Source organism: Penicillium angulare (genome assembly GCF_028827245.1).
Source record: "Penicillium angulare strain IBT 27051 chromosome Unknown utg000009l_segment0_segment0, whole genome shotgun sequence".
Classification (NCBI taxonomy): Eukaryota; Fungi; Ascomycota; class Eurotiomycetes; order Eurotiales; family Aspergillaceae; genus Penicillium; species Penicillium angulare.
The window spans coordinates 865654-891300 of NW_026623168.1; the positions used below are offsets into that span (position 1 = coordinate 865654).

The 25647-nt window shown below is 47.7% G+C and overlaps 10 protein-coding genes across 10 annotated transcripts; 5 read left to right on the forward strand and 5 right to left on the reverse strand.

Annotated features, from left to right (window-relative positions):
* Positions 1 to 841: 841 nt before the first annotated feature.
* Positions 842 to 2465, forward strand: N7478_011870 (uncharacterized protein; the record flags this gene model as incomplete). The annotated part of the gene is made up of 2 exons (XM_056928084.1): positions 842 to 1151; positions 1204 to 2465. The coding sequence occupies 2 exons, from the start codon at positions 842 to 844 to the stop codon at positions 2463 to 2465; spliced, it is 1572 nt and encodes a 523-aa protein (XP_056773811.1).
* A 364-nt stretch (positions 2466 to 2829) lies between these two features.
* On the reverse strand, positions 2830 to 9978 carry ftmA (nonribosomal peptide synthetase ftmA; the record flags this gene model as incomplete). The annotated part of the gene is made up of 1 exon (XM_056928085.1): positions 2830 to 9978. One exon carries the CDS (start codon positions 9976 to 9978, stop codon positions 2830 to 2832), a length of 7149 nt encoding a protein of 2382 aa, XP_056773812.1.
* A 2895-nt stretch (positions 9979 to 12873) lies between these two features.
* N7478_011872 (putative serine peptidase, family S28) lies at positions 12874 to 14673 on the forward strand (the record flags this gene model as incomplete). The annotated part of the gene is made up of 3 exons (XM_056928086.1): positions 12874 to 13086; positions 13139 to 13353; positions 13407 to 14673. The coding sequence occupies 3 exons, from the start codon at positions 12874 to 12876 to the stop codon at positions 14671 to 14673; spliced, it is 1695 nt and encodes a 564-aa protein (XP_056773813.1).
* Positions 14674 to 15149: 476 nt separating this feature from the next.
* On the forward strand, positions 15150 to 16875 carry N7478_011873 (cytochrome P450; the record flags this gene model as incomplete). Its single annotated transcript, XM_056928087.1, has 4 exons — positions 15150 to 15599; positions 15660 to 16326; positions 16380 to 16646; positions 16703 to 16875. 4 exons carry the CDS (start codon positions 15150 to 15152, stop codon positions 16873 to 16875), a joined length of 1557 nt encoding a protein of 518 aa, XP_056773814.1.
* A 286-nt stretch (positions 16876 to 17161) lies between these two features.
* Positions 17162 to 18102, reverse strand: N7478_011874 (Metallo-dependent hydrolase; the record flags this gene model as incomplete). Its single annotated transcript, XM_056928088.1, has 3 exons — positions 17162 to 17354; positions 17414 to 17804; positions 17862 to 18102. 3 exons carry the CDS (start codon positions 18100 to 18102, stop codon positions 17162 to 17164), a joined length of 825 nt encoding a protein of 274 aa, XP_056773815.1.
* Positions 18103 to 18285: 183 nt separating this feature from the next.
* N7478_011875 (uncharacterized protein) lies at positions 18286 to 18936 on the reverse strand (the record flags this gene model as incomplete). The annotated part of the gene is made up of 1 exon (XM_056928089.1): positions 18286 to 18936. The coding sequence occupies one exon, from the start codon at positions 18934 to 18936 to the stop codon at positions 18286 to 18288; it is 651 nt and encodes a 216-aa protein (XP_056773816.1).
* A 582-nt stretch (positions 18937 to 19518) lies between these two features.
* Positions 19519 to 20295, forward strand: N7478_011876 (putative haloalkanoic acid dehalogenase; the record flags this gene model as incomplete). The annotated part of the gene is made up of 1 exon (XM_056928090.1): positions 19519 to 20295. One exon carries the CDS (start codon positions 19519 to 19521, stop codon positions 20293 to 20295), a length of 777 nt encoding a protein of 258 aa, XP_056773817.1.
* A 119-nt stretch (positions 20296 to 20414) lies between these two features.
* On the reverse strand, positions 20415 to 21356 carry N7478_011877 (Transcriptional regulatory protein LEU3; the record flags this gene model as incomplete). Its single annotated transcript, XM_056928091.1, has 1 exon — positions 20415 to 21356. The coding sequence occupies one exon, from the start codon at positions 21354 to 21356 to the stop codon at positions 20415 to 20417; it is 942 nt and encodes a 313-aa protein (XP_056773818.1).
* Positions 21357 to 23249: 1893 nt separating this feature from the next.
* N7478_011878 (oxidoreductase, short-chain dehydrogenase/reductase family) lies at positions 23250 to 24207 on the forward strand (the record flags this gene model as incomplete). The annotated part of the gene is made up of 4 exons (XM_056928092.1): positions 23250 to 23467; positions 23521 to 23721; positions 23779 to 23930; positions 23984 to 24207. 4 exons carry the CDS (start codon positions 23250 to 23252, stop codon positions 24205 to 24207), a joined length of 795 nt encoding a protein of 264 aa, XP_056773819.1.
* Positions 24208 to 24346: 139 nt separating this feature from the next.
* On the reverse strand, positions 24347 to 25474 carry N7478_011879 (SDR family oxidoreductase; the record flags this gene model as incomplete). The annotated part of the gene is made up of 3 exons (XM_056928093.1): positions 24347 to 25114; positions 25168 to 25405; positions 25455 to 25474. 3 exons carry the CDS (start codon positions 25472 to 25474, stop codon positions 24347 to 24349), a joined length of 1026 nt encoding a protein of 341 aa, XP_056773820.1.
* Positions 25475 to 25647: the final 173 nt, after the last annotated feature.

Genomic DNA, 25647 nt, shown 5'->3' on the forward strand with positions numbered 1-25647 from the left:
GATGACGAATTTTTTTCTTCCTTTTTCTCTTTTTGTTTTTGCGGGTTTAAGAGGTTAGCAATAGAGCAGACCATTCAACAAAATAATTGATATACATTGAACCCTTGAAACCCTTGAATTACCACTCCGAGACTCTAAATCACTTCATTGAAATCTCATTCAATTCCATTCTCATCTTCATATTCTTCCATCCCATCACCACATATATACACCCTGTCTATATGACAAGTCACTCTCCTTATCAATACCCCTCCATCCATTATCGGTAATAACATTACAGTACAATACTCCTATCACGCCCCACACCAGTCCACAAATCACGCGGCCGAGTTCCCCCCTCTCTCCCGCTCTGTACGCAAATACCCAAAATTACCCTATCGGAGACAGCCGACCCCCGAGTACAAATTTACCACGACATCCACATCAACCCAGCTTGTTGATCCCTCAGCTCTACTCAACACACCCGCAATGCAACAGTGAACAGCCATCTTATCAAATCCAGCAAGAACAACCTAGATCCCCAATTTGAAAGGACCGAACTACCTATTGCGGACTGGCTTGTTTCGTTTCCTGGAGCAGAGAAAGGGATATATAACTGCTCGAATCTCCGGAATGTTTTGATTCCAGCTGCAAAAAGTCAACCTTGGAAGTCTGATTCTAAAGCATATGCATTTGTGGATCCATCTCATTTGATCGGCGCTGCATAAGCTTGTCTGGTCTGTACTACACTACTACTAGTATAGAATATTCAAGTTAGACTCTCTTGGCGGGGTTTATTCTGTTACTATAGACTGGATATATTTGAAATTTCAACCTGAGATTCCAAGGTTCAAGGGTCATCATGTCGACACACGAAATTACTTTGTATCGGGGAACTTTTATTCATCTTCCTCGTTTGGAGGGTGGATTGACTACTTCTAAGCCGAAGCTTATTCGGAATCGTGGTGCGTTGTGGGTATCTACCCTTGATGGTCGAATCAAGGGGTTTGACTGGGATGCTCATGATGAGAGTTCATTTCGTGAATTGATGAAGATTCACGGGTGGATTGACATTGAAGCGTCTCAGACGAATGGGAATGCAGACTATGTGAAGGTGAAGATTGTGACAAGCAACGAAGAAAGAAACGAATTCTTCTTCCCAGGTTTCATCGGTGAGTCTATCTATCCACATGAACTTCAGATAACCCAATCTAACCTATCCAGATACCCATATTCATGCACCTCAGTACCCAAATGCAGGCCTCTTTGGCTCAACAACACTGTTGGACTGGTTAGAAACCTACACATTCCCAGTTGAATCGGGTTTCGGAAAAACAAACACAACTCCATCAAACAAACCAGAAGATGCACCACCCTCCGCACTTAGAGTGTACGACCAAGTCATCGCGCGCACATTATCACACGGCACAACCTGCGCATCATACTTCGCTACCGTTCATGTTCCAGCTACAAATGCCCTAGCAGCACTGGCGCATAAACGGGGTCAACGCGCATTCATCGGTCGCGTCTGTATGGATAACCCCTCTTTCTGTCCGGAGTACTACCGCGACGCATCAGCTGAGGATTCACTTGAATCTACAAAGTCCACCATCGAGTATATTCATACTCTTGATCCGAAGGGGAGCCTTATAAAGCCGATCGTTACGCCTAGATTCGCACCGACGTGTTCTAGACCTTCGCTGAAGGCGTTAGGTTCGCTTGCTGCGTCTTATAGCCCACCACTGCATATTCAGACGCATATATCGGAGAATACGAATGAGGTTGCCCTTGTTAAAGAATTGTTTCCCGAGTGTTCTAGTTATGCGGGTGTATACGATGAATATAACCTGTTGACGGAACGGACCATTCTTGCACATGCTGTTCATCTCACGCCAGAGGAACGACAACTCATTCAGAAGCAAAAGGCCAAGGTATCGCATTGTCCTGCTTCAAACTCTGCGCTTGGATCTGGAATCGCTCTTGTGAGAACTATGCTTCAAGAAGGAATCACAGTTGGTCTCGGTACAGATGTCAGCGGTGGGTATAGCTCTAGTATCCTCGAAGCAGTGAGACAGGCATGTCTTTCCTCGCGGTTGGTGGGGCATACTACGAAGTTTGCGAACGACAAACCTCTGGGTGAAGTGTCAGAAAAACTTTCTGTAGAGGAGAGTCTTTATCTTGCTACGAGAGGTGGGGCGGATGTTGTTTGTATGGGTGATGATCTTGGGGGATTTGATAATGGGATGATTTTTGATGCGCAGTTGATTCAGTTGGGTGGTGTTTGTGAGGATGTGGTGTCTTTGGATGGTAATGGTAATGGTGAATGTGGGGATGGATTGAAGGTTCGGGCTGGACCGGCTGGTAATGTTGATATCTTTGGGACGGAGACGTGGGAGGAAAAGATTCAGAAGTGGGTTTGGAGTGGTGATGATCGGAATGTCAAGGCTGTTTGGGTTGCTGGGAGGATGGTGCATGAGCGGGTTTGATGGATGAATTTAACTTATTTCGGGTCTTTTCGGTATTAAGTTAGTCTTGCGTATGTTGCTTTGAGCTCTTTTTGTAAATATGACATCAGGAAGGACCTTGGCATACATACGGTGTTGGATGATCCCATTAAGCCAAAAAGCCTGCCCAGGTGCTTGCTTCCTTGGTGGATCTTCTGCATTTTATTGCTACACACGGAATATATTCCAAAGCTCCAAATTTCAATGATCATGTTATGAATTTACATAATAAAATAAGCTATCGAGCCCTATGTAGCATGATATAACAAAGGATAGGGATACCAAAAAAAACTAAAAAAAACATTTGAACGCTCTAGCAAAGTATGAAACATTGACAAGAAACTATCTAGTTTAGGAATGTGATTCCTTCAATGGCATTTAAATGCTTGTCCGAACTCGTAATAAGATCATTAATCATTGTGCAAACTTCATGCGCCATAGATGTGGCCCGATCGAGACTCATCTTCTGCGCTGAGCAGTGGATATCCATTCTCACCCCAGATAGGGTCTCGGTAGAGCAAATCCACACCTCCGGTCCAGGACAGAGCCCACCCACTAGTGAGAGAGACGACGGCTTATTCGCAAGTGTCAACGTTAAGCCGTGATTAGCCGTCTGATGCTGGACAAGGTACCCGAATTCTGTCGAATCTGAAGGAGACCAATCTGTGCATTGCGAGACTATAGTACGCAAATCAAGAGACTCGGACCCCAGGCTCCGGGCATGCTGGACTTGGGCGTGGAGGAGATAGTCTCGCGCAGTCATGGAGGCACGAGGCTGAACACGGAACGGTATATAATTGATACAAGCGCCCACAACTCGATCGATATCGGGGAATGACAAACTGCGTCCATCGACGGTCTGGCCGACGACGATATCAGGTCGCTGGTGGTGTCTAGCAAGGACTAGAGAGGCGGCAGCTTTCACAAGGGTAGGAAGGGTGATAGAAGGTGGGAGTGCAGCCGGTAAAGCAAGATCGCAGGTTCCTGTGACTAACTCATTGACCGATGTGTGATCGAGGGGCGAGGAGGTCAGTGATGAACCCGCCAGGTACTCTTGCCAAAAGGCTCTCTGCTGCTCTTGATCTGAATGTTGCGCCCGTTGCTCAAGGTACGTGTCGAAAGAGGTATTGGCGATCTTCTTTCCATCATTATATGCTGATTCGAGATCGTGAACCAGAATTCCAACAGAGTTGGCATCATATTGGGCGTGAGCCAGGCGGATGATGAGTCGCTGATCTGTATTCGTGGGATTGGATACCAGAGTGAAGCGAGTCGCCACTCCTGCTGAAGGAACCGAAACAGATTGCTCCGCATGGCAAAGAGATTCACAAAATGAGTCTAACACCTTATCGGTCGTAACTACCTCCAAAGGAAGATTCGTATCTTGCGCTAGGGTTAATTGGAAGACCTCGTCGCGATATTGAGTGAAGACAATCCGCAGTACACTGTGAGCACGGACAAGTGCGGAACACGTATCTCGCACTCTTTCTTCGTTCAGATCACCTTGGAATGGAAACTGGAAATGGAACCATGGGTATCTTGAAATAAGTGTTGATTGTGCTTGCGTAGCTGGCTGCGCGCTAATGACGTTTCCAGCCAACGGTATCATTCCTTGGTGTTTCAGAGAGGTGAGATGTCGCTGGAAGTCCACCGATGTGAGGATTGATGGCTTATCTGGAGCAGAGATAGCAGATTTATCTTCACCGGGCACCGCGTGTTGCAAGGAAAGTGCAAGAGATGACAAAGAGCTGTTCGGGCTCAGGACGTCTGCCACGGTGAAGTCGAACCCAGCACGTCGAGCCGTAGCGACCATTCGCATGGCAACGATCGAATCCCCACCGACAATGAGGAAGTTGTCTTCCGCCCCAATAGATTCCTTGGACAGGCCTAGGAGATCAGCCCAAGTGGTTTGCAGCAGTTGCTCAGCATCACTAGAGACTGGGGCTTTTACTCGTGGAGCTGCGCGATAATTCTGGAGCTCAGCAGCAGAGAGAGACTGGACAGCTGACCGTAGGCTGCGACGATCAAGTTTTCCTGTCACGGTATGTGGCATCGCCTGTATTGGGATGAACATGGACGGGATCATATATGATGGAAGGATACGTCGAAGGCGTGTCTCTGCCTCGGCGGTACTTTGGCGGAATTGCTGAGAGACTGAGTTTAAAAAGGCATTGGCATCGCGCTCTTTGGGATCGTTGGAGTGGATGCTGATATAAGCGACCAGGGTTGCTGTTTTCTTGTCGCCAATATCCAGAGAGATTATCTCGGCAGCCACTCCGTTTGCCGAAGGGAACTCACGGAGCATGTTGGTTTCAACTTCTCCCATATCGATCAATTGGCCGTGGAGCTTCATGCGCGTCCCCTGGCGGGCTATGTATCTAATTGTGCCATCATCTTGGTACTGCACGAGATCTCCCGTCCGGTAGAGTCCTGAAGATGAACCCAGTGACATGTTCTGTCTCCATGCCGGGGCTTCAATGAATGATGCGGCCGTGATATCCGGAAGGTTGAAGTATCCTGCGGCCAGAAAAGGTCCCTCCAACAGTAGTTCTCCGATGGCTCCGACCGCAGCCAAACGCGACGTATCATTGGGCATTGTCACCCAGCCGACACCACCGACGATTGACCCAATCAACCCTTGCTTCCAGCCCGTGGGGGGAATGTTTCCAGCACCGGAAACTGCAGCTTCCGCGGGCCCATATGCATTGATCATCCTGCGACCAGTGGCCCAAATATCTACATTTTCACGGGTGACAGCTTCACCTCCCAGGACCAAGGTTGACAGACATGGAACTTCTGAAGGTTGCAAAGTTTGCACGGTTGATGGGGTGATGAGCGTCCAATTGACTTGAAGTCGGCAGATGGCGGCGGCAAGCGCGTTTTTACGTTCGAATTCTGACGGAACGCAGAGAGTTCCACCCGCCGCCAACGAAAAGAAGATCTCGAAAATACTGACATCGAAGGCGTATGAGGAGAAATGGAGCACCCGAGAATCAGCTGTGAGGTTTATCGGGGCGGTGGCATACTTGATACTCGAGGCTAAGGCGCTGTGCGGCATGACGATGCCCTTGGGCCGACCGGTGCTGCCGGAGGTGAAAAGGATAAAAGCCGGAGCAGTAGGAGGGCCCGGTGAGTCAGGTATGTGTGGCGTATGCTGCAGACTATCTGTGAGCTCAGGATCTAGACGAAGCTCGCTTGGGGTGAGACCGCTTGTTAATTCAGCTGTCGTCTGACTGTTGATGACGACCTGAACGGAAGTTTCTTTGAGGATATCTTGAATTCTCTGGCGCGGATGATTCAAGTCTAAGAGGATGCAAGTAGCTCCGGCACGCAAGACAGACAGAATGGCGACAACGCTCCATTTACTTCGCTCTAGACAGACTCCTACTGAGGAACCTGGGTGTATATTCAGCAGTTTGAGTCGGTAAGCCAGCGAGGATGACAAGTTGGCTAGTTCTGAGTAAGTCAATGAACCATCCCAGGAACACACAGCCGTAGCCGTTGGCTTTTCAAGGCAACGAGTTAGAACAATCTCGTGCAAGGACCGGTTTTCAGCCGCAGGTATTTGGGGATTCCACTGTTGAAGTTGTCTCAGGTCATCAGGGGATGCCATGTCAATTGCTTCTATCTGCTGCGCAGGTTGCAGCATGATTTGACGGAGGATATGTGTAAATTGAGACAGCATTCGACGCATTGAATCCGGCGAGAGGACATTGGGATCGAACGCAGTATCAATAGCCATACCGCTACGGTCTGCGCTGGGTAGAACCGACAGCATCATTGCGAACTCACAGAAGTTGGTATAATCCAGGCCGGTAGTGACAGATCCTTGTACGGTTTCAAGAAGACTTGTCTGTTCTGCTTCCTCCGGAGACTGGATTATTAGCTGACTTTGGAATTGGCAAGCTCTTTTACCGTCCTCGCAACTTTTCGCGATCCGCGGCAACCCGACCTGTTCGTATGGAATCATGGAAGCCAATGTTTTTTGTACTTGATCTAGCGCGGTCACTACCAAATTTGCTGACTGCAATTGAACGCGCAATGGAAGGGTCGTAATTGTCGGCCCGACCATGGCCTCAATACCTGGGACTGAAGCATTGCGTCCACTGAGAGTCACGCCGTACACCACATCGGGTGAATCAGTATAATGAGCGATAAGCAGTGCCCACGCAAGGTAGATGTAAGTAGGGAGGGTATGAGATGTTTGCTTCTCCAATGAAAGCCCCTCGATCTTATGTTGGAGTGACTTCGTGGCTGAAGGTCGGTAATTGCTGGCCGGAAGCTCAGGAAAGACGGTGGCATCTAATTTAGACAGCTGAGTGGCCCAGAATTTGTCCACGCCCTGGATTCCCCGGGTGTACTGAATGAAGGGATAAAAATGCTGCTTCTCCAGCGAGTGGCCATGATATGCGGCTTCCACCTGTTGGTGAACGAGGCGTAGCGTCCAGTCATCTGACACAGAGTGGTGACTCGTCAATACTAACTCGCGATTCTTCTCGTTGTAAGAATATTGAACCAATGGTTGCCCGACGAGTTCGGTAAATCTGGGGGTTTGCAGAGTGGGGCCGGCCTCCTCATGCCACGCGAAGGCGTCAACAACGACTTGGAAAAAGCCATGAGAGGTTTGAATAATCCTCGTGCGCAGAATAGGATTGTAATCAGACGTGTTTTTCCATGCGTTTTTTAATTTGGATGCGTCCACGTCGAGTGGAATTCGAAAGACGATATTTCCAGTGTACATGCCAGGGTGCTGTAGCGAGGATGCGAACATGCTCTCTTGTAGGGGTGTACATGGATAAATATCTTCAACCTGGGATCTTTGCACGCTGCATTGTTCCTGGGCTAACCTAAGAACATCAGACTGGACAGAGGTGTTCACCAGACTGAACGACTCATATACCGTCTCGGGCGAAGATGTAATCGTCGTGGATTTCTCCGCCTGCTCGGCGATAGTGACCTCAGAGAGTAATTCCTGCATCTGAATGACAATTCCCACTTTTCTTGCAGCCCCGATCAGACGAATAGCTTGGACGGAATCTCCACCAAGGCGCAAAAATGTATCGTCCATGCCAATGGCTGGAAGTTGGATTTGGAGAATCTCAGCATACACTTGCTGTAGTTTCTGTTCGCTGTCAGTGCTAGGAGCCCGTTTCTCTTTCTCTTCGGCGGAGCACGCAAATTCAGAAAGATCTCTTTGTGACATTGCTGCTGCGGTCTCTCTTAATAAACGACGGTCGATCTTTCCAGATGGTGCCTTGGGGAGACGAGCCAATGGAATCCACACATCGGGCACCATATACCGGGGAAGACGATTGTGCAGCTGCCCTTGGATGCCTTTAAAATTCTCCAGGTCAGAGGCATCTGGTGCGATAAAGAGTGAATCGGTCGTCTGCGGAGGCAATGGCCCATCTAGGACGATAAATGCGATCAGCCTTTGGTAGTCGTCAGAGGTGTGTACTTTCTCAACGACAACATCGGTGCTGGAGGCCACAAAGTCGTTGACATGATGCTCGACATCAGCCACCTCAACGCGCTGTCCTCGAATCTTGAACTGTCCGTCGTTGCGACCGATGATATTAATATCTCCTGTCTGATCCTGAGAGGCTAAATCACCCGTTCGGTAAACTCGATGCTGATGCTGCCCCTTTCGCAGCTGTTGAAGCCATGTTGGAGGTTCAATAAAGGCTTTGCGAGTAGCAGTACTGTTATTCAAATATCCTCGTCCCACGATCGGACCTTCAAGAAGAAGTTCGCCAACCTCGCCCCATCCCATCGGTGTGTCCATATCATCAGGGTCGACGATCCACGCAACCGCCCCAGTAGGCTTACCAATATTCTGCACCGGATGTCTGGGTCTCACGCGATGATTCATTGTGGCGTTAACAGAGCACTCAGTGGGGCCATATGCATTCATCAAGCGCATCCCGAGCCCATCATAAATTGTTCTGTCAGACTTGCGCATTGGCTCGCCACCGGTTAACAATGTAGGGCGCTCTTCAATATTCTCCCAGGGCACTATTCGAGCAAAGGAGGGAGGAAGGCCAACATGGGTTAGACGGAAGGTCTTCAAGGCCTCTTCGAATAAAACCACATCGTTCCGTTGAGCCTCACTCGGTACACATAGACAAGCTCCAGCCATTAGTGTGCTTAGCGTCTCCAAAATGCTAACGTCGAAGGCATAGGCCGCGAACTGTAAAAGGCGAGAAGTGTTATTAAGCTGGAATAATGGCGTATGGGATATAGCACTTGAGGCGTAAGCCTGGTGTTCAATAACAACTCCTTTCGGCTTTCCTGTGGAGCCCGACGTGAAAGCGACATAGAGCGCATTACTTGGCTGGGCCAACGGCATTCCCCGGAGGGTACGGGTGAATCGACATGCTTGATCCAAATTTTCTAGAACCAGAACATCTCCCAGCTCCAGGCAGCGTGCTGATTGCTCTTGCGACGAGATTATAAATGGGCTTTCAAGGTCATCGCATATCTGTTGCAGACGCGGTAAAGGATGCGCTGGGTCTAGTAGACTGAATGCGCCGCCACTTTTTATTACGGAGAGGATTGCAACTGTTGTCCATAGAGACTTCTCCATACAAATGGGAACGAAGCGCTCCGGTCCTATGCCCAAAAGCATCAGTGCGCGTGCTAGTCGGTCGGTAAGCTCTTCCAGCTCTCGGTATGTTAGGCAACCATCCCATGCGTCAACGGCAAGCGAGTCTGGGGATTTGCGACATTGCTGTTGGATTACATTTTGCACGCATACCTCCCAGGATGGTGGAACTTCTGGGGTGGATGCCGTGGGCGAAGTGGGCAACAAATATCCTATTACATCCAGTAGCTGAGATTGTGGGTGACTGATAAATTTATTAAAAAGGTGTGAGAAGCTGACAATGGCGCTTTGCGCTTGGAGAGCTCCATCTGCGCCTGGGTGGGTAATGCACATTCGAAATGACAAACGGCTTTCTTCCAGGACACAATGCAGAATCGTTGTAGGGAGAAGTTTATCCGTCTTTCCACCTGATTTAAGCTGTTGTATCCATTTCGGGGATTTTTCACTTTCGCCCGCTTCTTCGAGTATAATGATGTGACGGATGGTGCCTTCGGTCATGGTGTTCCGATGTTGACTATGGCGCTGGGCCTCTTCGTGAAGATCATGCTGCAAAGTGTGTAGATTCTGAGATATTGTGGATTCGAGGTCGAAGTCGGGTTCCATAGATATGAGGCAGCTCGTGAGGTCGTCCGATTCGTGAAGGGCGGTAATTTGGGCGTTCGCATTGATGCCAATGATTCCGCATCCAGTGTAGTTTCGGAGGTCTCCATGAGACGCGGCACCGCAGAGCATGAGTAGAGCAGGGGAAACATCCTGTCGCGTCAAACTAATGGCACCAAGATCAATGGTATCCTCAATCCAATCGCGCAGTTTATTCGAGGATGGAATAAGGCAAGGTTCTTTTGCGCGAACGGGCGCCGGCGCTGCATCTGTTACTTGAATTTCAGGCATTGTCAGTCTTGCAACGTCCGGTCTTGCGAAAGATTTGATTGCAGCAAAGATGTATGTTTCTGAGCATTATTTAGAACTTTGGACTTTCATCGCCAGTTCTGGTAGTAAAAGCATTCGGCTAAGTTTCCGCAATAACATCTATGTATATGCCCAGATGGAGGCCCGCCCCCACACGCCATCGCACAGAGACAGTGTGGAGCTCCATTGTATCCGCGCATTCTTGGCCGATCAATACATCAAAAAAGCCTGGATGCAATAAGTGAACTCACAGTAGTTGTTCGGATGAGCTTCGCGCTGGGATGAAGCAGGTGGCTACGAAGAGTTTTCAGAGTTGGATGGAATTACTAGTAGTAATACTAGTAATAATCTAATGCAACTTCAAGTTGAACTACAGGGGTCTCAAGGCAGATTTTAAACTATTAATATTTGTAGATACCACATTATTAAACACTATGTATGCACAATGATGCATTTCGTCCGCACAATATAAAGTGGGGGCGATCATCCGGCCCCCGGGGCCAGCGGCCCCCAGGCCCTGCCAGTGCTACTGATCAGGGGATGCCGTGGGGTACGGGGTATGGGGTTTTAATCAAGACATCCAGTGGACAGCCTCCGATGCTACTGTACAAAATTCGAAGCTGTACTCGTTGGAATCCCATGGTCTTCAACATTTTACCCTCAGCTATGCGCAGCATTCATAGAGAAAGGCGATATCATGATATACGATTACATGATAATTCAGTTAATTCGATATTTTTTTGTGCTGCAAATTGACATCACAGCCAATGAAAGCTCTATGGATTTGCCTGCAAGTTGCCGAAGAACATACCAGATTCAGAAAACTGGAATTCTCAGGATTAAGAATTCACAATCAAAATTAATGAAATGACTCTCCTTGTGACCTCATCCTGCTTTGATACAATATCAGCCCCACAGATTCTCTTTGGGTTTAGCGTTGTAACCTATACCGTAATGGAACAAGGCGGTCAAAAGGATGGGACTGTTTGGGCCGGAAACACATAACACAACAGTGAAGTCCCCTAGCAGAAAAGTCCCCAATACGGTATGGCACGGACCCCGCTAAACCCAAAGTGTACAAGAGTCTTACCTTTTCGGTATTAGAAGGATTGAGGCCTGTGGAGGATCCATTAATAAGACTAACGAGAAAGGCAAGGATTGGTTGAATACAAGTTACTAAGTGCGAGGAGCGATGTGTGCCCAGGATCCGAACGCGCAATTAAATGGGATTCCAAGGAAAGTTGCGAAGTGAGACCTCGGAGGGTTTAAGGTGGGGTGGATTGGTGCCCTGACTGGTTGCTGGACTTTGAATCCGGAAAGTCTAGCGACTAGATCTACGCGAGCCTTGCACGAATTTTCAATGATACTAGTTGCGCAATTGGCCCGGAGTTTCCTTGAATCCCGAAACACCGGACTTATTAATGGCAGTGCCGAAGCAAACGGGCAAAAGTACACCGTCAACTAGCCGAGCCAGTCTATTTCGATGTGTCAAATTATCCAGATCATTAGTACGGGTCAATCAATGCTTACCCTGACCTTGGTCAGGTTACAGCATAGTAATGCTTCAAATACTGGGCATCCACGGAGAAAAATGGATGATTAGCCAAGTTTAAACTCAGTGCCGGTGCTGCTTTCTTGTATGCTGATATTCGGAATTTCTGACGTAGTACGAGTAGTACACAAGGCTCGCCAGCGTGGGGCTTTGTGCCACGTTAGGAGTAAAAGGAATATATTCACGAGTAATTGAGAATGGGGTGTTGTGGGCGATATACTGGCTCGCATGCATTATCATGACACAGAAAGCGCCTAAGTAAATTCAAATCGCATGAATTTGAGTTTCCGAAAGAAACCATCATGATCCTGACAGATTTTGAGGATTTTGAGATCTGGAGCCGCCACATTCCAGATCGTTGACAGCATTCCACCAGATGATCGATCGATCCGTTCCTAGCCACAGCATACCAATGGTGAAGCAAGGGGTGGCGACACCGAACAAGACACTAATTAATCACATTTACAATCTAGATCGCATGGCAGTATAAAGCGATCGAACAAATTTTGCTTATTTGGGTTATAGTTCAGGCGACGGTTGACCGGCGGCTAAAGAACAATACTAAGCTCCACCATTGATTGTCTCCCCAACCAGGTGAATCCCTGTCACCTCCACGTTTTTGTCTGACATTCTCCGTCGGCGATCTGCAGATACATGGTAAATCAGACTTTGAGTCTGGTTTCAGGAGATCACCCGCGTGGTGCCTGTTTTTAGTACCTGATCTAACTGACTCAATTCGGAAATGGCCGTTTGACATCATCGTAAATGTTTGTTTTGGGTGTGATATACACGAGATTTTCCGCGATCAACAAAAGACTGTCTTTCTATCTCTCTCGATTAACAAATGTCCTATTAACTGGGGTAATGGCTGCAATTCTCCATTAGCGGTGACCATAGTAGGTAGAGTAAGAGATGGTGACAGATAGGTAAGAGACTGGTGTTTTGAAAGTCTCACCATAGAAAAACATCAAGTGGCCAGAGCCTCTAGTAAATCATACTATGCTGACCCTCCGGACTCCAGAAGATGCCAAGGCATACTTAATTGTTGAAAGCTAAACCGGAGTCCGAAGACGTTGGATCAGTCTCGGGTGTGCCTGGTGGAGGGCCCCGCCAACCCAATCACACACTCACCTGCAGATAGCTGTAAAGACCTCTCAGATGCAACCATTGTTCTTCAGCCGTTAGTATTGTTCCCGGACTTGCTGAATTGAATTTCTTCCATATTTCACCATTCTTTTTGATCACTTATATACCACCGGCGATCGCCGATCTTCATGATCTTCATCTCTCAGATAGTTTGATATCCGATTTACTCAGATCTGAAGATGCATTTGGCCATGTTCGCTCGGTGGGCTTTAGCCCTGACTATGGCTCCGGCTCTGGCGACTGCCATGGGCATTTTATCTTCGCCATTCAAACGGGAGTTGAAGCTTATGGCTGAAATGGGTCTCGACCCAGATGTCTTGTTGAGCCAGAAAGGATCCGTACATGCAATCGCTGACAACTTGACTGATGAGGTTATTGCTGAATATGCTTCGGTGTGGTCCCACGACGAAATAACAAACTAAACATCTGCTGACAGTATACTAGATTCCCATTGACCATACCGATTCGTCCGTCGGTACCTACAAGAATCGCTTTTGGGTGCAGGATAAATACTACGTCGAGGGTGGACCGGTCTTTGTTTACGATGTGGGCGAATCCAATGCAGAGAGCTCAGCTAAGCTTCAATTGGGGAATGAAACCTCGTTTTTCGCTTCGATGCTACAGGAGCATAGCGCAATGGGAGTTGTTTGGGAGCATCGGTGAGACGAAATCTTCATGGTTGTTTTGATTTCACATATTAATGGGCTTATAGATACTACGGCGATTCGCTTCCTTTCCCAATCACCAACAACACGCCTCCGGAACACTGGATCTATCTCACGAACGCGCAGGCTCTAGCTGATATACCTTACTTCGCGCAAAACTTCACCCGCCCTACCTACAAAAATGTTGAGTTAGTGCCATCGGCCACTCCATGGGTCATGGTTGGAGGATCATATTCTGGAATGCGCGCGGCATTCACGCGACACAATTATCCCGAGACAATCTTCGCGTCCTATGCATCATCCGCACCAGTGCAGGCTCGAGTCGACATGAGCGTATATTTTGATCAGGTCTATGATGGCATGGTTGCCAATGGGCATCTGAACTGCACTAAGGATATCAAGGCTGCAATGGAATATATTGACGCAGAATTGTCGAAGAACAGTTCATCTTCAGCTGCCATCAAGAAGCAATTCTTCGGCACTGGTGCGGAGAAAAACAGCAGAGGAGACTTCACTGCAGCGATCGCAGGCATTTTCGGGTACTTTCAAGCATATGGTCTTGGTGGTGGAGACGGCAGTCTTGGATCATTCTGCGAACACCTTGAGACTGACAACGAGACTCTGACAATTGCTGGTGCAAACGGATTTGCGCCCTACAAAGGCAAAGAATACGTCGTGAAGCGATTTGCATCCTGGCCAATTTTCATCGACCTTATCAACTTCAATTACGAAACCAACTGCGACCACCGCGACAAGAACCAAACATCCTCATGTGTGCTCAATCCCAAGTCTCCGGATGCAGACACAATCAGCTGGACATGGCAGTTCTGCACAGAGTGGGGATATTATCAGAGCAACAATATTGGTCCACACTCGCTCTTATCTCGCTATCAATCACTGGAGTACATGCAATACACCTGCAACCGACAGTTTCCCGAGGCTGTGAAAAGTGGCCTCTTACCCAAACGCCCCCTGGTCGAAGCCACGAACAACCAAACCGGAGGCTGGACAATCCGCCCTTCAAATGTGTACTGGAGCGGAGGTCAGTTTGATCCGTGGCGAACACTGTCTCCCCTTGCCACGGAAAGCATTGCCCCGCAAAGTGTTTCTTTCACGACGGAGATCCCCAAGTGCAACGTGGAGACGGCTGAGGACACAGTCTTCGGTTATATCATGCCCAATGCCGAGCACTGCTTTGATTTCCATATGAATTTCGCACCTGGCAAGATCTCACGTGGATATTTTCACAAGGCATTGAACGAGTGGTTACCCTGTTTCAATGGGACTGCCACTAATGCAGGCCGCGGTCAATAGTGTGGAGTGGAATGGGATTACCGGAGAGCACCCGGGGAAAAAGCGCCACTTCAGGAGAATCTGGGTGGTTTCCGTGTCCTCTGGGTGCTTGTAAAGGGGAAAGATCTGCGCTTCGATCGAGAATCCTGGGTGCATCCCGAGATTGAGCACGAGCATTATGATGTGTCATTTAGCGATTCTATCCATTTTCATACGAGCTTGCGATCGACCCACAACTATGGAATTCTCACGTGTAATTGAGCCGAGGATGTTTCTCTTCTTCGTCTCGTTTTCTCCCATATTTTTGAGATTCTTCATAGTCAAATAGGATCGGCGGGATTAACATTGCATCATTATTCTTTCATGAGATCGATCTATTCTATTCTTCTTCTATTCACTACAAATATACTTCTAAACTAGATCTTCCCACCTTCTTCCAACCATCTTACATACTTACACCTTGTATTCCTTCGAAAATCCTTCGGCTTCCCGCCGCAATGTTGCTCAGCCCTACCGTGCTCCTGGTTGGTGCAGCATGTGTAGCCTTCCTGGTCGTGCGGTACCTAACACAGTTACACCATCACCGTAAATTATCCAAATCCCTGCACTGCGAACCATGTGCTCGTGGACCAAGAGGATTCCTGGGAATCCCTGCATTCCTTACACTTGCAAAGGCTGTTCATGAAAAGCGCTGGATCGACTATTTGTGCGATCAATATGGAATCTATGGAAATACATTCAATCAGTTTATGTTCGGTCGGGAACTCATGGCCACCATTGAGCCTGAGAATGTAAAGGCAATCCTTGCGACTCAGTTCAAGGATTTCTCATTGGGAACACGACACGAACAATTTTATCCATTACTCGGCGATGGAATTTTCACATTAGATGGTGCGGGGTGGTCGCATGCTAGAGGTCTATTGCGACCGCAATTTACTAGGGACCAGGTACGTCATCTCTACATTTCAACGATCGGAAATCTCCAACTTATGCTAAAAAATGTTTAGGTCGCCGATTTGGCTCTGCTAGATGATCATATTAACCATTTGCTCGATCTCATCCCCCGGGATAGAAGTGCTTTCGACATTCAGCGACTTTTCTTCCTCCTAACCCTCGACTCAGCGACGCATTTCCTCTTCGGCGAGTCAGTAGGATGCATGCTCCCCGAATCTGAGACTACAGGTGTTCTGGCCAAGTCTGCTGTCAAGAATGCCCAGGGTTTCGCCGACGCCTTCACTGTTGCCCAGGACTGGCTGGCCGCTCGCTCCAGAGCTCAAGGCCTATATTGGACAGTCAATCCTAAGGAGTTCCAGGAAGCGAACCGTCGCGTGCATGAGGTTGTCGATCATTATGTCAATGTTGCGCTGGAGAAGAAGAGAAATCCCGATGAGAAGAATGCAAGCGATCGTTACATTTTCCTCGATGCTTTGGCGGCTGACACCGATGATCCGAAGATGCTTCGTGATAACATGTTGAACATTCTTCTCGCCGGTCGGGATACTACTGCCAGCTTGTTAAGTTCAGTTTTCTTCTATCTTGCACGTAATAAGCAGGCGTGGAATCGCCTGCGTCGCGAAATTGTTGAGACATTCGGTGACAGCAAGCATCCACACACTGAGATCACACAAACCAAGCTGAAGGATATTCCCTACCTGCGATACGTGCTCAACGAGAGTGAGTATATCAAACAATTCATATATGTCTTTACGCAACTAACACAAGTTTAGCTCTGCGTCTTCAACCACCTGTCCCTGTGAACTTCCGCGTCGCAACAAAGGACACCTCTCTCCCTGTTGGAGGTGGACCCGACAAGCGATCGCCCGTTTACATCAAGAAGGGTACACTGTGTGCTTACAACGTCTACTCAATGCACCGCCGGACCGATTTCTGGGGTAAAGATTCTCGCTCATTCCGTCCGGAGCGATGGGAAGAGAATCCCAAGCACGGCTGGGAATATCTGCCTTTCAATGGTGGTCCTCGGATCTGTCTCGGACGTAAGTCTTTATCCCTCTTCAGCTTAAAAACAAGTCTCGATCTAACAGAAATCCAGAACAATATGCTCTCACTGAGGCCAGTTATACTGTTGTTCGACTCATGCAGAATTTCGATACACTCGACAACGCTGATCCGCACCCTCGACAGGAACCCATCAAGCTGTCTAATTTGACTATGATGCATGATGTTGGTGTGCCGGTGAAACTATATTCTTCTGACACGATCTAGATGTCTTACGATTAATGTCTTTCATGTCAATGTAAATGGTAGCGAGGGTGGGACTTTTGATTGTCATTTTGTACATATTTTTATTTTCAAGGACAGGGTAACTTCCTAAAGACTATTTCGGGTTACGTATAGTAATGATTCTATACCTGTAGTCATCCATTCCTAGTAATCTGATTTCGGGCATACATATATTCACTTGCTTGCATCTTGACTGAAAATCAAGTACTATAAACATTAATTTAAATAGTAACGTGCATAGAGACGGCTTACTAGTTCAAGCAGTATGTTAGGGGAATGTTTCTATGATCCAAGCACAGAATAAGCGCCAGTCCTCTTGAAAAACTCTTTTCCGCTCAGTCTTCTCTTCCTCATCCATACAACTGTGGTCCAAGCTCCATTCTGCGAGACGTTTCCATCCGGAAAGTGATATTTTGTTGGATCCCATGGTGATTTGGTACAGTTCGTGGGAGTGAGACGATCTGCAGAAGTAATCAGCCAGTGGCATAATACGCGTCAGTAATGAGTGGGGTTTGAATACCCCCAAAATCCGGGGTCATCAGTATTTATTGTGCAGGCGACGGATTGCGCCAATAACGAGTACACCGGGTGACCTTGCATTTGTTCGCACAAACCAAGCAGTTCATTGCTTGTAGGGCATATTTCGATTGCGATATCACGCTGTTTGCAGATCTCGATAAGAAGCGGATGCTTATGAAGACTATATCCGTGACCTATTCGTTTCGACTGAAGTAATATTGCATCATACAAGTTAGAGTCAGTGTCGCCGCCATCGTCGAGAGTTTCGCCTGCATGAAGAATGAAGGGTAGATGAAGATCAAGATCCCTGCATTGCTTTTGCATATCGAGAAGGTCGGGTACCCAAAACGAGAGGGGCTTTCCAGCATCTTCTTGACCGCAAAGATCGAATCCTATTCATTTAGCATGCTAATCCGGCTTTCAAATCGTAACTGGGGATAATTCCATACCGCAAATGAGGTTGGGAAATTCTTTCTTGAGGTCGATAGCATCTTGAATGCACCATTGCATTTCCCATGGCGAGCATCCTCGCAAACTGGCATAGATGATCTTGAAGCCGTAGAAAGCAATGGACCTTTGCTCAATTTTCTTCTTCTCTTGACTCAGAACCTCTTCAACAATGGCGATCATCTCTCTATGGGTGAGCGAGCGTTCGCCATCATCGCTTGCGACCGTACTCCCATAATGCATTGCAAAGCGAATTTCCGCATAAGATATACCATCTTCAACGAGATTCCAGATAACACGGCGAATGTAATCTCTCCATGCGCTTTCATATCGAAGCAGGCCTCGGTTTATTCGCATCGAGTTATTCATGCAACCCCAGACACTGCAGTTTATTTCCTGTCAGCCTTGCTCAAATTGAAAGTGAAGTTATGGCATGCACCTATTGACTGTTCTTTGTGGAGAATGCGCGTCAGATCTCTGTAGCTCGATCTTCGAAAGAAGCCATTCATCAGCTCCTTGATCGCCTGTTGGAAAGCTCCGTCGAAAGTCGCTATACAGCATCCAATCATTCGATGAATAAGATCGGTCAAAAATGTTGATATGAGACATAGCCATGGCTTTCTTTTTGCTTAACAATTGCATTTCCGGCAGAGCTTTTGAAAAAGAACCGGCCTCCACAAGGGGTTCTGTACACTTGATATGCATGTTGCTCATTTTTTGTGCCATTGGCAACATCACCTCAGGGGGCAGCATAGCATCAAAGTGACAGTGTAACAGCGCTCCTTTGGGTGAGCGCTTGGCAGTTCGCAAAAGATCGCTATCCTCAATTGCAGAAAGCATCTCATAAAACCTTTGGCCTCGCTCAAGTCCAGTCGTTGATTTTAGCCTCTCATGCTCAGCGATACGAATCCGATCAAGGACCTCGCTTGCTTGAATCTCAAGGTTTGACTGATCACGTTTGAAAGCAAAATCAAAGGAAATTTCCCGTTCCTGCTGTTGCAGTGCTGCTCGGGCCTCCTCATAATCGGTGAGTGAGTGGTCTATGCCTCGATCCATAGAAATATTATTTAATGCCATTCTTGATCGAAGATCGAAATATTTGCGAAAGCAGACCCACCTTTAAAATAAGACGAATTAGTGTTGGTAGCTTTATATGAACCGGATGTGACTCATAAGGCAGGGCATTTCCCCTTTTTGGAATGCAAAGATATTTTTATGTGTAATCCAATGAGGAAAACGCCGCACTGGCGGTGGGCACTCAATGTTTGCACTAGGCAGCCAAAATGTCAAGCTGCTAGAATCGTACAACTCTACGTGAATCCTGTCTATAGCTCGAGCCAATTGCGATTGATCCCGTTTTCGCACACCAATGCGAAGTAGGCTCTTTGGAAGGCCGAGGCCGCCAATGCCCCACAGACAGGAGCCAACCAGAATAATTCAACTGCGAACGCGCTCGGGCTCCCGCTCTCGCTGCTGTTCCATTTTCGGCCCAGACCCTGAGGCCTGTCATCATAATCATTGATGGGACGCTGACTGTCCTTCTATGATACAATTCAAACTTCAATATATAAAAGGCACCCGCCAGTCAGTTCACTCAAAACTAACAATTTCGCTGTTCACTCCGCAGTTATCACAAAGCCGCTTTTACATCACACTAAAATGTCCTTAACCGACTTCAAAGTTCTGTCCTTCGACTGCTACGGCACCCTTATAGACTGGGAGTCTGGCATACTCGCTGCCTTTCAACCACTCCTTAGCCGTCTTCCCGCAAACCATCTCTACATCTCAAATCCGCAGGCGCTCATTTTCTTCTTCAATTCCATCCAGGCCCCCTTGGAAAAGGAGAACCCAAATATGCTGTACAACGATGTTCTTGCTACCTGTTATGACAAGGTAGCACAGAACGAAGGAATCAAAACGACCGAGAAAGAGAGAAATGCATTTGGCAAGACTGCTGGCAGCTGGCCGGCCTTTTCTGATACCGTCGACGGGCTTCTCCAGCTAAAGAAACATTACAAATTGATTATTTTATCCAATGTGGATCATGAAAATATCGCCAAAACTCTCTCCGGCCCTCTACGAGAAGTGAAGTTTGATGCAATCTACACGGCACAGGACATTGGGTCATACAAGCCTGCCCACGCCAACTTTTTCTATCTCTTAGACAACTTGAAACGTGGCTTTGGATTCGAGAAGGATCAATTACTACATACCGCGAAAAGCTTGCCGGCGGATCATGTACCAGCAAAGCAGCTGGGACTGACAAGTGCATGGATTTCTCGGGGATGCGACGGAGTGAGCGGGATGGGAGGGAATTTGAAGGACTTTGATGGAAAAGTCGCGTATAAATGGAGATTTCCATCAATCGGGGCAATGGCGGATGCTGTGGACAAGGCGTTTCTTTCACAAGACCAACATCGCAGTTGTTATGAGTAGCGGCTAAAGGTTAGGAGTCAAACTTTTTGCGCATATCCCCATCGATATGTAGAAGTGCATAATGTCATTTAATCTCATACAAAGTCTGTCCCTAAAGGCCTTACGACTGGTTTCTCTGGCTACCCCCCATCCATGGATCCCAACAAAGATTCTACATTCATTTTCTCGAAGATACACTCCCAGTCGCCAACCACTTCACCGAAAAAAGACAGCCACGGTTGCTCATCCAATCCATCCAAGGACTTCTCGATTCCAGCCGCCGAAGTATAGTCCACGGGGCGTTGCGCCCTCACCGTCTCGCTGAACCGATTGCGAGCGCACCACACCGAGTCAATAGCCAAATTTCCCGCCATGCGTGACTTGATTTTTACCGAAACATTACTTTCCCGCTTCCAAGGGTTTTGGCTCAGATATTCGATAACGGAACACACTCGAGACACATGGTCATCCTCGGTTTGTGATCGACTGCGGAGTAGCTGCCAGACCTGGCCGACAGTATTTTTCGCTGCTGCCTCGTCCACAAATTCATAGGAAGCCCCACCGAGCTTGAGAAGAAAGTAGACGGCATCTATAACATTCCTCAACTGGTGCTCAGACCAATAAGGCAGCTCCGTCGACAGATCCAGTGCAGATTGCAACAAGTTCATCGCCGTAAGATAGGCATGGGAATATATTTCTGTCCGTCTTTCGGCAGAGTTGGTCAATTCAAGACCCGTAGTTGAGAGCGCAAAAGAATACAACTGTAGCTTGGTGGCCAGAAAGAAAATATACTCGTTGTTCCGCCAACACGAAGCAAACCGAGCTTCCTGCGCCCGCAGCTCCGTGTCAAACATCTGGATGATTGGTGCAGGGTTGGGTAGAAGCCCATCGGCGGTCATTTCGCAGTTACCGAGAACATTACAGAGCCTCGACCCTTGGTATGCAATATGCAGTTGGTGGTGCATTACATCTGGCAGCCATGCTGGCTTGTTCGCCAACGCTTCTAGGATACTGTGATCAGTCCCCGCCATGGTAGGGAGACCGAATCGTGTGCTCATTCTTCGCCATGTAAGCCACGTCATTCTTGAAATAGGGTACGGAATTGGCTTCACCTTTGGTTTACAATGAAACATGCCAGCCACGTCTTTCGTCGGTCGTTCATTGTTCCCTCATTGCATGTAGTATTGTATGAAAAGTCTGATATATTGGAAGGCCGATGCAAACCCTGCCGAAGAGAATAGTTCGTAGCAAGCCCGCAGTATGTCCAGGAATAGTCATCAATGGAGGCATCGAACGGGAGAGGCCAGTAGCTGAGAAGCAGCAAAGCTTGAATTAGAGAGAGGGACTGGCGTGAAGGTGGGCAGACTGTGGATGCCAAACTCTGAACTGCGCTAGTTAGAGCTGGGTGAAGATGTTTGTGCTCGGCAAATTCCCTGGCAGCAATCGTCATGATAGTCCAAAAGAGGAGCGGACATGAGTCGTATCTATCCAAAATTGCGGCTCCTTCGGCAACCAATGGAAATTGTTGATGATAGTGTGAGTAGTATCTTGACTAGTAAGCAGCAAGCCCTCTGAGGATGAGATAGGGCAAATCATACTTTTTCAACAAGCTAGAGATGGAAGAAGGGTCAAGCTTGATCTCTCCTATCGTCTTATAGCCGATTTCTCTATGAAGCCCCGGCTCCGCAATAATTGGCTTCAAGGAAGGCTGGTGTGAGTCGCTTATCTCGGCGCGCAATGACGTCCCGGTAGACAGGGGAGCGATATCCTGGAGCACTTCCTGGACAGGTGGTGAACCGAGTCGCTGCTTGATATCTTTCAACTCCCGTTCTAGAGCATTCACTCGCCTGGGATCAGGTTAGTTGCGTCCGACTGGGGAAATGAAAGATGTGGACGATGCGGACTCTTTTTTTAGATACCCGCTTGAACGACGGATCGATGGAGCAACGTAGCTTCTGCTTTGCACACCGCGAACATGAGGCAGGAAAAACTTTGGGGGCATCACATCCAAACTGGAAAGAATAAAGCTAGGCGTCAGCTTTGCCTCTCTTAAATACCCAATGGATAACAACCTTCATTTGTCGACAATGCACGCATGCTCCTGGTTTCTTCTGTCGCGGGGGCATTGTGATGAATGTTCTCGAGGTAGATTTTATGATTTAGCCAGAATATGCAAACATCAAGATACACTCAGAGAGTCAGACACCACAAGTCCTCATTCCCGGTGTCTCCCTTTCCCGGCCCCCAACTTGAATTACATAATGTTGTTACGCTTGTCCTGTCGGCCATAAACCCCAACCCTTTATACTAAAGGAGAGCAGTAGATTAATTATGTCCTATCATTCTTTGCCTGGAATCCTAATCCATTCCCAGTGCGATATACGCCCGAGCGCAAACTTGAAGCATACTTTATCCAGTCCCTTCGTCGGGTCAGGGGGATTTCTGTGATGTTGGAGTAAACCCTGAATACATCCATTAAGGTCGGAGTTAGCGTTGGAGTTCTTCACAGTTCACACTAACAATTATGTTCTCCATGCACCTTCTTCAGTACCCTTGCTAGACGCCTGAGTACCGCTCGCGGATAAGGTCGGAGACCGAGAGTGGAGCCCGGATTTAACTCTATGCGAGATTTCACTCGCTGACTGAATACGAAAAGATGTATCATTCATCACTGCAACCCACCCGGCTCAATTCGTTGCAAGAGTCCGACTGAGCCGTTTGAGATCATTGTCTAGCAGTTGGCCATCAGCCTTGGAAATATGACCAGATTAGCGATGACTCGTATGAAAAATCAGATTCGGAATTTCGGAATTAACCTCTTCTTCTCGATAATAGTAGCTAAGAGTTTGAACATAAATACCATCATATAACCCCTCCATTGATCAAACATCAACTCAGCATCCAGCAAAGACAGCAGGACTCGCACAGGTTCCGGCATATTCACTTTTTATCAACCTTCAAACAACTCAATCAAAATGGCATTCCCATACCAGCACGTTCTATTCATCGGTGCCACTGCAGGCATTGGTCGAGCAATGGCCGATCGCTTCGCTGAAACGGGCGTCAAAGTTACTGCTATTGGACGTCGTCAAGAACGACTTGATGAGTTTGTGGCCAAACATGGCGCTGACAAGGCCAGCGGTGTCGCATTTGATATTTCTCAAGTTGACAAGATTCCTTCTTTTGTCGAGAAGTAAATATTCCGCCGTTGCTCTATATATGGATATTATAGCTAATTTCGAGCAGTGTTCTACAAGTACACCCCGATATCGACAGTGTCTTCCTCAATGCAGGCACTCAAAGTGTCATCAACTTGGCTGACCCCAAGGGCTTCAACTATGAGAACTTTAAGCAGGAGTTTGATTTGAACTTCTATAGCCTTGTCGCTCTTACCCATGCTTTCATCCCTCACTTCCTAAAGAAAGAGAACCCTACAAGTTTCATATTGTTCGTTCCCTCCTCATATCTCAGCTGCCTTTCCATTTCACTAATACAATCATATAGCACTGGATCAAACCTCTCTATTATTCCCGGCGCTACACTATCTGCATACTGCTCGTCCAAGGCAGCCTTGAATGTATTCACACTTTGCCTGCGCGAGAACCTCCAAAACACAAAGACCAAGGTTATCGAAGTTTCTCCTCCTCCGGTGCAAAGTAAATTCCTTTATTCAATCTCAAAAATGTACAGTTACTAACAGATATACTAGCTGAGCTTCACGATTATCTTGGAGAAGAGAAAGGTCGCGCCTTCGGTATGCCGCTTGACCAATTCACTGATGCAGCTCATAAGGATCTTCTGGCGGGTCAAGATCAGATCATTATTGGTGCCATTGGACCAGCTGATATCTTCAAAGAGATTGTCGATAAGCGTCGACAGGGCTTTGAGAATCTTGCTGCTCACATGAGATCCATCGCTGCTGGTAAACATTAGTATCATAGCCGAGTGTATTTAAGTTGCTAGATCATCGTCCGAGCTGAATATAGTATTCATATTTCCTCTACAAACACCCTATATACATCAAACTCAAGCGTCAACATGAGTTTCAGCAAGATCCGCCATTCAAAATGTATCAAAGAATAGTTTCTTTGACTTGTTTCACAAAATCCACCACCGTATCCTTAAAACTGCGATAAGTGACACCTAGTTCACGGGCCGCCGTCTGCCCATCAACACCATAAGAAGCACTAGGGTTCTGTCCAGCGACATAATTAGATGACACAGAATCTTTAGCCCAATCAAATTTTTCTTTCATAATATCAGCAGCATATTCGTAAGAGAACGGCTCAGGAGAAGCAGCCAGAAAGCGCTTTCCACCCGCCTCTGGCTTCAAAAGGGCCTGAACATGGACCTCCGCAAGATCTCTAGCATCGATCCATGCTGGCACCCGCACACCAGGAAGAGGATCAACGCCATCAGCCACACTCCACAAGACAGAGTTGGACTCGTTCATCGACTTGATATCGGGAACAGGGTGAACGACCGGACCGAAGACCATGGGTGGGCAAAGGGTGACAAGGTCAAATTGTGGCTTTTCGTCCTTGATAAAGTCCCAGGCTGCGAGCTCGGCGTACTTCTTCGATCCACGGTATGCCTCCACCGATGTTGACTTGGGGTCAGCGGCCGCTTCGTATGTCAAGGGGTTCCAGTCGGAGGCAGTGTATGTGAAGCCAGGAGGAGGGGTACTGTTGACATCGACAACGGAAGCGAAGGAGGACGTTAAGACCATGCGCTGGACTTTGCTTCCAGGTTTAGCTGAGGCGGAGAGAATGGACTTGACGCCGTTGATAGCGGGGATGATGAGTTCTTGCTCGTTATTTGTTGTATCATAGAAAAATGGCTATTGCGGATTAGTTTCTGGTCGTAATTCGGAATTGGGTCTCATGAACATACACTTGCGACATGAATCACGGCGTCGATTCCGTCCATCACTGAGTCAAAGACTCCAATCTTGGTGAAGTCTTCGATGACGACGAATTCCAGCTTGGATTTATATTGCGGTCGGGCAGCTTTCATTTGTTCGCCTTTCTTTGCTGATCTGGTTGAGCCGCGGACTGAGTAGCCCCGCGCTAGGAGATTATCGACAACATGCGCGCCGATAAACCCGGTTGATCCGGTGACGAGGACACGGCTGTTTTTGTTAGCGGTTATCGTATACAATGGAGCGGGAAGGCTCGTACGAAATTCCTTGGGCAGACATCTTTGATGGATAGCAATGTCTCAAAACGAGTCCTTGATGGAAAATTGGCGAAATAAAAGCTGGAATACCCCGCGTGGGGTTGAGGGGAAGATATACGTGGTCGGTCGAAGTCCGATAACTGTTATAAGTGGGATGAATCCCCACATACGATGTGGATAGAGAAGCTAGTGTGG